This window comes from Coturnix japonica, chromosome 2 (genome assembly GCF_054131305.1).
Source record: "Coturnix japonica strain WE chromosome 2, WE-NBRP24, whole genome shotgun sequence".
In the NCBI taxonomy this organism is placed as follows: domain Eukaryota; kingdom Metazoa; phylum Chordata; class Aves; order Galliformes; family Phasianidae; genus Coturnix; species Coturnix japonica.
In genome coordinates this window covers 20,920,370-20,931,411 of record NC_140664.1, presented here as the reverse complement: position 1 = coordinate 20,931,411, position 11,042 = coordinate 20,920,370, and the positions used below count along the sequence as shown (strand labels likewise).

At 46.1% G+C, this 11,042-nt stretch overlaps 1 protein-coding gene across 5 annotated transcripts in view; it reads left to right on the top strand.

Annotated features, from left to right (window-relative positions):
* The first annotated feature begins 1,530 nt into the window (after positions 1-1,530).
* Positions 1,531-11,042, top strand: part of ESRP1 (epithelial splicing regulatory protein 1) — a 30,794-nt gene continuing 21,282 nt past the window's right edge. For 3 of the 5 annotated variants that reach the window (XM_015855982.3, XM_015855983.3, XM_085537201.1), the window contains exons 1-4: positions 1,554-2,039; positions 2,237-2,365; positions 3,187-3,300; positions 5,863-5,977. In XM_015855982.3, the coding sequence (XP_015711468.2) occupies positions 1,908-2,039; positions 2,237-2,365; positions 3,187-3,300; positions 5,863-5,977 (490 nt within the window). In that variant the 5' untranslated portion in view covers positions 1,554-1,907. Of the gene's footprint in view, positions 2,040-2,236; positions 2,366-3,186; positions 3,301-5,862; positions 5,978-11,042 lie in introns of all 5 variants that reach the window. The other 2 variants (XM_015855984.3, XM_015855981.3) reach the window with 2 other exon arrangements.

The window sequence follows — 11,042 nt, the reverse complement described above, 5'->3', positions numbered from 1 at the left end:
AGGTTGCCCATGGAGGCTGTGGATGCCCCATCCCTGCAGGCATTCAAGGCCAGGCTGGATGTGGCTCTGGGCAGCCTGGTCTGGTGGTTGGTGACCCTGCACACAGCAGGGGGTTGGAACTACATGATCATTGTGGTCCTTTTCAACTCAAGCCATTCTGTGATTCTATGAAGAACCTGGGAGACATAATGGGAACTGAAAGTACCTTTAAGGTACTGCTTAACCTATGAAAAAGGTTACTTAGCATCATGGTAGCTTGTTCTAAAATGAGTTTGGGAGTCTGAGGTTCCTTGATGGAAAGAGGCAAGATAGATGGAATACAAACCCACAGAGAAAACTAGCACAGTCAGATTGTTTCAGATGTTTCCTAATGTAGATTAACACATCGGATTTCAGCTTTAAAATCAGTAGGAACGCATTTGTTTAATGAAACAGATTCAGTCAGTGAATGCCATTATCAGAATCTTAAACCCCCTCCCAAAGTTGAAAATTACTCCAGGCAGCTTCCATTGTGCAAAGGCTGTCACCGGGGCACGTCAGCTATAGAGCAGGACAGCTGACAGACGCTGCAAGGAGCACACAGCAGCCAACCCGACAAAACGCGTCAAGACAGGGCAGCCGGCACAACGTGAGTGGCTGGCAGGATCCCATGCCCAGCGCGCTTGCGAAACTCAGGCTGTGCTGCCAAACCATCCGTGTGCCCGCCGTAATGAGAGATGGTGCAAGCTGGGATCCTGCTCCGACACAAGGCGCGGCGATGGGCAGGAGTACAACGCGCACTGCCGTCCTAAGGAGCATCACAGTGAAGCCTGAAGTGTGCCACTGAGTTGCTGAAGAACTGGACGTGCTGTGGAATTTCACCGGGAAGAGTCAGTTATTTGTCTTGTTTTCAGCGAGCTCGCCTGCAGTTTTGTAAAGGAAAATCCCTTTCTGAGCCGTGTGCACTTAAGGCATCAATTTAGTAGTGAAAAGAAATAAATAATAATAATAATAATAATAAAGCCTCCGGGGAAGAAGCTGCCGTCACAGGGAACAAATCACCGCTGTTCATCTGCCCTCGAGGAAGAGCCGCGCTCACGGCGCCAGCGTTAGGGATACAGCAAAAGGCGGCCGGCTCGGGAGCGCCGGTGCAGGCGGGAGCCTCCGCTTGAAGCCCGGCAGCGGGAGAAGCCGAAGCGGCCGGAGCCCGCTCGGGGCACCCGCTGCTGCCGTCGACACGGATCGGGAGGGGCAGGGTGCGCGCTGCCCGCCCGCAACGTGTCCCGGCAGGAGCGGGCGCACCTTCCCGACAGCGGGAGGAGGGCGATGCCCGGCGGGGTGCGGGAGCTGGGGGCTGATGGAGGGGGGGGGGGGATTCCTGTCGGGGCCTCCCGAACAGCCGGGGCGGCGTTGAGCGCTTCGCCCCCCGTCCGGTCCCGGCCCCGCCCGCAATCAGCGCTGCCCGCTCCGCCAACCCCCCGCCCGCGGCTGCCACGTCCCGGCGGTGCGGGGCCAATGGGCGGGCAGGGCCAGGTGTGTGCTACCTGCACCACGTGGGCCGGGGGGGCGGGCAGGTAGGGCCGCGGCCCCAAACAGAAAAGCCCGCAGCCATTGCGAGCTTCCCAGGGGTGCAGCCGGCGTGGGAGCGGCTGCCTCCCGCCCCCAGGAGAGGAGAAAAAGAAGGGGGGAAAGAAGGAAAGGAAAGGGGTGCCCGAGCATCTGCCCCGTGCCAAGTCCCCCGGGAGCCGGGCTGCAGGTTGGGGGCTGTACCACTTGGGTCTTGCTTGGAAGCGCCTCGAGCGGGGAAAGTTTGTGGCCTCTTCTTTGCCTTCTCCATTCCCTCGTTTCCCCCCTCCCTCCCCTTTTTTTTTTTTTTTTTTCCTTTTTTTCTTCCTATTCTTTCCCACTTCCCCTGGCCCGGCGGCACCATGACGGCGTCTCCCGACTACCTGGTGATCCTCTTTGTGACCACGGCGGGCACCAACGGGGCGAGGCTGGGCTCGGATGAGCGAGAGCTGCTCCAGCTCTTGTGGAAAGTGGTTGACCTGAGGACTAAGAAGGTATTTTTCCTTCGAGCGAGGAGGGAGAACCCCGAGCTGCTGCTCTCCTTGTCCCCCTGCTATGCTGGGTGGTCCGGGAGCCGGGCTGGCTGTGGGAATGCCGGGCTGGTGCAGGTCCTGGTGAAGGGCAGGGCTGGGGCTGCAGGTGGGGAGCTCAACCTGGGTGCTGACTCGCCCCTCCTCTGCTTTCCCTGGAGCTGGGGCACCCTCACGACCTGTTGGTCCGCCCCGACCACCCGGAGCTGACGGCTGAGTGCCAGGAGGTCACCAAGGTGGACGTGGAGAGCCTGGCGCTGGCTCCATCGCTGGAGCAGGCGTTGAGACAGGTGATGCCCCACAGCCAGTTGATGGGTGCCAGTGGCCCTGGGTGGGAGGTGGAAGCCGTATTAGCATCCATTTACCCCATATCTTTCCCCCCCTGCCATCAGGGCGGTGGAGCCTGGCACACACCCACACGTGGGTAAGGCAGTGTGGCCTGTGATGGGTGTTGTGAGGCTTTCTTTTGCTTTCCCAACTTGAGAGATATGGTCGAACCTGCAGGAGAGGAGAATGAGGGCTAGGCATCCCCCTGATCTTGTCTCCTGCCCTGCTAGGCCCTGAGTCACAGCTGCAGCTGCCTCTCCACTCATGGTAGAGGCCAAGCTGAGGTGCCCTGTGAAAACACTGGGTGCGGGCAAGCCCTGTTAAGGCTCCTAGTGTCTTCTCTGCTCTGGAAAGAATGTAGTACTACTGAAGCCTCTAAATAAGAAGAGGGGTGTATATGACTCTCACTGAGCTCAGGAGCGAAAGCCTTTCCCCCTTTTAGCGTGCCCAAGTGTGTTTTCTGCGAGGGTTTTCTGCAACCAGCTTGTCTCATTGTAGAGTTCTCATAAATGCTTATGGAAAAATAATCGTTTTCATGATGTGGGCTGTGTGTGTGACCATATATTGATAGAAGGGGGAAAGGGGGCACTTTCCTTATGAATATAATATCACAAGAGTCATCACACACTTAGCTAGTATGCAATATATCCGCAAAAGGTGCGTGAAAAAGAAATTCTAGCTGCGTAATCCTGCTGACCAGGTTTAACGCTATCAATTGGTGACACTTCCTCGTGCAGCAACTCAGATCTCTTACATGTGTGTCTTTTGTTGTTCCTGCCACCAGTTTAATCAGTCTGTGAGCAATGAGCTGAACATCGGTGTAGGTACTTCCTTTTGTTTCTGTACTGATGGACAATTGCACATTAGACAGGTTCTGCATCCTGAAACTTCCAAAAAGGTATGTAGCTGTCACTTAAGTTTGCCTATTAATGTTCTCTGTATATTTACTTAAATAATAATAAGTTAAAATGTGTTGTTTGAGGGGAACCTCTGTAATCCAAATGCTATTTATTAGTCAGTATATAATTAGACAACTATGAGCCTGTCCACATGGGTGGCACAAGCAGTGGCGAATGCTAATGGTTGTGCAGCCCCCAGGTGCCTTTCAAGGATAAGCCAGAAGAATGTCTTTGAATTATGTGTTTGAGAAAGGAGCACTGTATTGACAGAATACTTTGTATCTGGTGATCTACTGCTGTGGGAGCTACGATGGGTTAACAAGTGGAAATTTGGGGATGCTGCCAAACAGTTCATAACCATATGAATATGGTTAACCACCTTTTGAAATCTGGCATTCCCTTTTAGCTTCGGATAAACCTTTGTATGCTCAGTTGGCCCTGTGAGGGCTGTACTTGCACTTGTGAGGAGCTGAGCAGTGGTAGGAGGCGTGCTGTAGGGATGACTAGTCCCATACTCTAGAGTTTTCTGTAACTTCAGAGTTGCCAAATTGCTAACAGCTTACTTTCCATTAGTGATAGGGTTGCAGCAATATGCGAAGACTTCAGGCCTGCATTAACTGCCTCAGTGTTAATAGCATCTTGTTTTCTAGCTTGCTATGGAGATGCACTGCTTTGCATCAGAGCTGTTCTGGTGTAAACCATTGGCTGCTGATCTCTGTGCCTGTCCTTTCACTGCCCCATCTTTGAAGGGATGATGCTGCAAGTCTGTGTTGTTCCAAAAGTGGTACTGAATGAGCTTTTTATTACTTGTTAGTGCTATTACTATTTATACCTTAAAAACCTTAGAAGAGCCATGCATGTGGTTCATACCAATGGAATAGTCCTGTATGCATGTCACTTTGTGTTAGAGTGTAACATAACTGGGAGGAAATGGAAGCAAGTCTTCAACAAATTTTCTCACTTAAAATGGTTGTATGTCTTAAATGTTTTAAGACACAGCTTTCCCATGCAGCTAAATGATGTGAACAGCAGAAGGGAGAGTTCTTACAGTAGTTTTGTATAGGCAATAGGGGTTCCTTTTTTTTCCCCTGTATATATCTCCAGTCTCGCTGATAGGAGTCAAATTGTCATCAGAATCTTCTGCTGCTGTTTTGCTACAAATTATTTGTTAGAAACTTGCTTTCTTCTGCTTCTAGGTTAAGGGAGACAGGCTCTTATGAGACCTGTAGTAGTCTTCTGGTGAATGCCCTTACGCTGAGGATGGGGACGTGGATCAAAAAATCATTTGATTATAGAATCCTTAGAGCTGGGAGAGACCTTTAAAGGTCATCTAGTCTCACTCCCCTGCAGTGATCAGGGATATCTACAGCTAGATCCAGTTGCTCAGAGTCCCTCCAGCCTGGCCTTTGAATGTCCAAGCCAGATAAAATCCAGATAGGCAGAAATCCTAGGACTCTGGAATGTGTGTTTCTTTAAGGTGCCCAGCCTTAAGAACCAAGTCAAGTAGTTCTGACTGAGTTTGAGTGTAGAATTTGATCTCTGACAGAACAAGAAAACAGCCGTGCAAAAACTAGAGCAGGCAGTCTTGGCAAGCATGTCTGCATTTCCATAAGTTTGTCTTTAAAGGCGATCGTTTGCCTAATGCACCTGTCTGTATGCTAAGGTAAGCTCTAATATTTTCAAGGCAGGACTTGCTACAGAGATTAAACTTCTCTTTGCTTTCTAAATGTACATCAGTGTATGCCATCATCCTGCTGTGATGACTAGTCATTAAATCTGCCCTCTGTCTAGAGAGGCAGTGCAGACTGCTGCCAAGCAGGGTGCTGAGCACTGTGTCTGTGAAGAAGACTGAAGGAGAGAGAGGGGTGTTTGTGTTAGTTGGAACAGTTTCCCCAGTTCTTCTTTCCTCATCTTGAAACAAACAAACAAAAGCATATCATAGGTGTAGTTGTGGGGCAAAAAGGATTTTATTGACACTTGCAGCTGACTCCGTGACTTGCTCCTTGCTTCATGCGCTGTAATTAAAGCAGGTAGCAAGCACAGGCTGATAATTTCTACACAATATCAAACCTTCATCTGCCCCAGTTTCCTTTTTACTAATGGAATAAATATTTGAAATGTGACTCTTCTCTGCAAACTCTGCCTTGTCTATTAACCAAGATGCCTTTTGCTCGACTTGCAAAATTTACTTGGCTCTGCAAACTGAAGCGAGTGCCCTCTGGCTTTTCACAGTAAAAATTGGAACCAAGAATTGATGATAAATGTCGCAATAGCATGTGTCTGCTCTCTTACATATTGGATCTGAGGCACTAGTAATAATAGCAAATGCTTCTCTGACACTGAAAAAGCACACTTCTCTTTCCTAAACCGCAGAGAGGACTCTGCTGAAGCAAAAACAAGTTGATAAACTTGCTTAAATGGCTGAGAGGAGCCAAATGCACTTCTCTACAGCAACAGCTGCTTTATTTTTGTTTATTTTCCTAGCCTTTATAAAGCAAGTTAGGTGCATAAAGTGAAATAAACTTGCCTGAGCTGACAGTTGCTACCTTGTCCTTCTACAGAATATCTTACTGCCTGAATGCTTCTACTCCTTTTTTGACTTGCGGAAAGAGTTCAAGAAGTGTTGCCCTGGCTCACCTGACATCAGCAAACTGGATGTTGCGGCCATGACAGAATGTATCCTTCTAACAGTGATGGTGTCTGCTACTGATACAGCTTTTCTTGAGTTTGGGGACAGATGTGAGTAGTGCTTGCAACGCATTTTTAGGGGTGATGGAACTTTAATGAGTGACTTGGAGCTGCACAGAGCCTTCTCACAAAGATTAACAAAACCCCTGAGGGTGCACGATGCCATAGGGAGAAGTTCTGGGTTTCTGCCTGACTTCTGAACACTTTCTTTACTACTTTTACAGATTGTCTTTAAACTTTATGGGTTAACATAACTAACATTTATCCAAATCACTGCTGTGCATCTAAATTTAATGTTGGTAGGTTACTCACTGTAACAGTTAATGTTTTTATTTTAATGTAAAAGTGAATGTTGGGAGGGAGCAGTTGCTCTAGATGTGAACTGGTGGTGAGATTTTAATTCAGGAGTGTAGCAAAGGGTATTGCCAGTAAATGTGATATCCAGCCTCAGTCTCGTGGAAGCTGCATGTGTTACACATCTTGCAGTGAGATGTGGTCTATGTCATTTTTCAATGTAGTAGTAGGTATGTCCTAGAAACTACTTGCAGACCACATCAGATGATTCTGAAACCCAGTCCTGTCTTAGATCAGTTCTGTTTGAGTGCTATGAGCAGTTGTTGGAGCTGAAGTCAGTGCTACAAGCAAATGTGCAGTTCTTCTACTGAGAGGGCAGAAATCATTTTTTTCCCCTTGCTCTGAAGCAAAGAAGTATGCTTTGTAAAGGCTGGAGTGTGGACTTCTATGTAGAAAAACAAACTATGTATTGCACTCTAAAAGCTGGATGATGGAGGCTTCTTAAATCATGATGAAAAACTGAATATGTAACACGTGAGCTGAGGAAGTTAATGGCAATGAGCTTTGTTAGCTGTTCTGAAGAGATGCCTTTGCTTTCTCCCTTTGTGAATGTCTGGTGTGTGTATTGCAGAAACAGTTGTGTGAATGTAGACACCTGGAGACTCAGAGCTCAGCAGATGCATGGTGACTGACTGCACTCCTGTCTGCTGGGAGAGGAGAGCAGCAGTCTGGGCATTGCCTATCACTACCACCTGGGTAGGAATTATTGCCAATAGTTGTTCCTCCAAGGCATCCAAGTGGTCTTAAGTCTGAGTTCTGTATCTGATGCACCTTTCTTTAGGTGTATGTGAGTCTAAATAACTCAATTCTGTTTTTATCTTTATGGTTTGCCTTGTTTTGTAACTGCTGATGCTCTCATTTATAAACTTGTTCTATTTGTGTAACATAGCTGGAATTAACTGTCTCTGCCTGTATTGCTCAGAGTCCTTGCAGAGGCTTAAAAGGAGGGTGTAGAGACCAAAAAAGTAAAACTTGTTAGTTTTCCTTTTATTGCTCAATATGGTAATTTCCCTTTCCCTTGCCTTGCTGAAATGTCCCAACTTACACACCTCCTGACACTGAGGAGATTAAGTTAATTGCACTTGGAGAGTATGCGTGTAATGCCTGCGATAAAGTTTTTGTTGAAATAGATGATTAAGTCTGAGGATTAGTTCCAACAACTTTGTGTATGGTGTTTTCTTCAAGTGAAACAGCTTTTTCTGTCACTGCTATGTAGCAAAGACAAGTCTAACTGAAAAGGGACTTAAATCTGAACTGGAAATGCTGGGGAGGTGGTGAAGGAGGGATGGATAAACTGGAACCCAATGGAGTGGGTTGAAATGAAGCTTCAGGCTACTATGCAGAACCTGATCTGTCTCTTGTTACTCTTCCAGGAAGTGAGTGTAGCTCTTCTACCCTGTAGTTAATTGGGCTCCATGGTGGGAATCCTTTGAGATTCTTTTGTACCATGAAGTCTGCAGTGGGCCACGTTTGTTAGCACTCGGTGTGTGAAGGTTTTGCTTAAGGGGTCGGATGCTGACCAGAGGTGCAGAAGACTGAATTCCCAGACTTGTGGGAGCAGGAGTAGAATGTGTTTGGGCGCATTCCTTGATGTGCTTAAATCTGCTGACCCAGATATAACGTGGTTGTGCTCAATGACAAGGAATTTGGGTGATGTGAAGGAGTTACAGGAAAGCCGGCTTTTGATGTACAGTTGGTTAAATCTGTAGGAGTCTTTCAAATGCTTGTATTTTGGTTGGTAGCATTGGATTAAACAAGTTAAGGGCTGATGGAGAGTGCCCTCCATGGCTCCCAGCGGTCAGAGGATTGCATCTCCTGCTACCATCATTCAGGAGGCATATTCCAGGCTGTAAAGCACTGGACAGCTGGTGCTTTGTTCTATACTTGGTGCTTGCCTTCTTTCAGTTTCTATGTTTCTTGAAAAGACACATGGAAATATTAAACTAAGTATCTGGGTAAGTGACGCTTCCTTCAGAAAGAACTTCTGGGACTTATTCCTTCAGCAAACTACTTGAAATTGTGTAGAGTAATGAATCCCTTCTGGATCTAAGAGCTTGGGTAAAAGCTTTGCATTGTGCCCTGAGCCCCCAAAGAAATGACAAAATCCACAACCAGCCCCTGATTTCTCTTAATTCAGGATGAGGAAATACTTCAAATGCCATCAGGTCTGAGGGATAAAGGAAGAACTGAAACTAGTTTTAACTGTTACTTCTGCCACTACTTCTTAACTTCTGGTCTCTAGCGCTTTTCTGGTGCGGGAGGTGGGATTATGGCAGATTTCCTTTAGTCAGTGTTATGTAAGTCAGTATTATGGGGACAGCAGGACAATGATGAGAAATTCTGAGTAACAAAAAGCTTGGAAGAAATGATCGTGTTCTGGCAAGGAAAGGAACTCTGTTCTGTTGAAATCTCTTTAAACATGTCAGTATACCAAAGAAACAGGGTTGTTCTTCTTGCATCCTCCCTACCTCCCAAACTTGCTGCACCTCTTGATTTGCAAAGCTTGCTGAGCCAGTTCTCACCCCTGTGAGTGCCTTCAGGGTGGAGCGAACAAAGCTTGCAAGACTATTTGGAACGAAGTCTGCAGAAGACTCATCCTTTGCCTCAAGATTGGGCGTGCAGAAGTCATTAAAAGGCAAATAGCTATTGCTTCCTCCACTGTATGGTTTGCTCCACTTGCTTCTCAGCTGGGTTTTGTGGGGATAGTTCCTTGCTTGGAGTACTGCTGGGTGTTGTCAGTAGAAACACATGCATACTTCAGAACAACCTGTTTAATGCTATGGATAAGATCTGGATACTACAATACTGAAACTTGCTTTATGACCTGGATGTCTTGAGAACCATTACGCAGAGCACAGTTATAACCACCAGTAACTCTAGCTAGCAAAACCCCACTAATGAATATTACCCAAGAATTTTGTGTACTGCTATTTGTGTATCCTGTGGTAGCACCCAGAAAGTAGGTAGCATCAAGTAATGTTTTTTAATAGGTATTACTTGGATTAAGGTAACCTTCTGTTAGTAGAGATCTAAAGTAGCAGAAAGAGGGAGAAGCATCATCAGTACAAAGCATAAAGGTATTAGTAGTTCCTCTTCAGTTCATCTGAGCTAATTGAGTGTTCAGCTTCACTCTTGCTGTGGTTAAAGGAGTTGAGACCCTGAGAAGTGGAAGAGAGGTTGTGGAGGAGAAGGGCTTGGAGGACACTGACAGTGGCTGAAGCTACAGCGAAGAATTGGGTAATAATTTACAAGTGTCTCCCCCGTCTACAAGCTGATGTAAGATGTGCTACCCTTCAGTTTGCGGCATGTTGTTTGTGGTGCTGCTGCTGTGCAACAAGGTTAGGAAAATGCTTGTTTCCTGTCCTGAGTGTACCTTTTGCCCCCTGCTTTGCTTACATACAGTAACAGGATACACAGTCTAGTAGCTTTAGACAACCAAGTTCATTTTTCCTCTGCTTTAAATGTTGGCATATAAATCTAAATTTACAACAACTTTATTTTCCCTAGGATGGACAAGCTTTAAACATCAGTGTACACAAACACATGTGGCATCTCCTGTATCTTCAGAAAGCAAGTGCTGATTTTTCTAATAACTATCCCATTAGCTGTTGTGTTGTTTTTTTTTCTAAGCATCCTTTACTTCCAGTAACTTGGTTGGTAGAGATGCATCTGTCTGTAGATAAGCATGTTCATCAGAATTCAGGTTTTCATTTAGTTGGTGTTGGTGTTGTGAAGGAGTGCATTAATAACATGTGCAGAATGCAATCAGTTTTATTCTCTAGCCTTGCCTGAAAGCCGTGCTTCCAGCTAATCAGAGGCAAAGGTGGGAGTGATGTCTCTTCTCTTACTCCTACTAATGGTGATGAATTTCTTCCTCCCTTCCCACTGTGCTTATGTTAATCTGGAGGGCTTTTTGCTTGACTGACTTGCTGTGTGTGAACACCTGGCACCAGTTTCTGGTGGCACTGGGGCATTTCTGGAGGTATCTCCTGTTGATCAATGTTTTCAATGAAAATGTTTTCTGAAGAAAACATACATGGGGTGGGATTGTTTTTACCTTGTGTGGTGGCCTTGCTTCAGTGCCCCGTCCCATCTTCTAGGGCTCATCACTTGCAGAAATATCTAGCTTAGCAAGTGGCAATTATTAATGTGTCTTCAGTTGTGATAGTGTGGTCTGGCAGCAAAGCCGCTTTGTGAGTACATGGCTTAATTTATGTGGTTTGATTTTTGCCTCTTAATGTTAAACTATGGTAAGTCTTCTTACAGGTACATTTGAAGCTGATTAAGTGCTGTCCTCCCACATCCCATGCTTCAATGCAGGCTTAAAACCAACAAAGTCTCAAAATCAAATTACTCTCAGAGCTTCAGTGCTGCATTTTTCCTGTTTTTGCTGTGGAAGAGATTTGTTACTCAATCAATTACTTTTAGAAATTGTTTGAATCCTGAGATTTTAAAAAAGAAGGTGTTTTGGAATGACTTGCTGTCATATCACAAATAATGGGAAGACTTTATTCCTCAGTGATGTTTATACGCTCCTCCCCTACTACCTGTGTTGAGGTGATAGAACAAAGTGAGTGTGCGTTACCTGTTTATAACACAAATTGTTCCTCTACTCTGTCTCTCATGTAGACATCTGCCAACTTAAAATATGATCAACTCTAGGTGGAAAAAACCTTTTCTTTAAGAGATCTTTAATTGT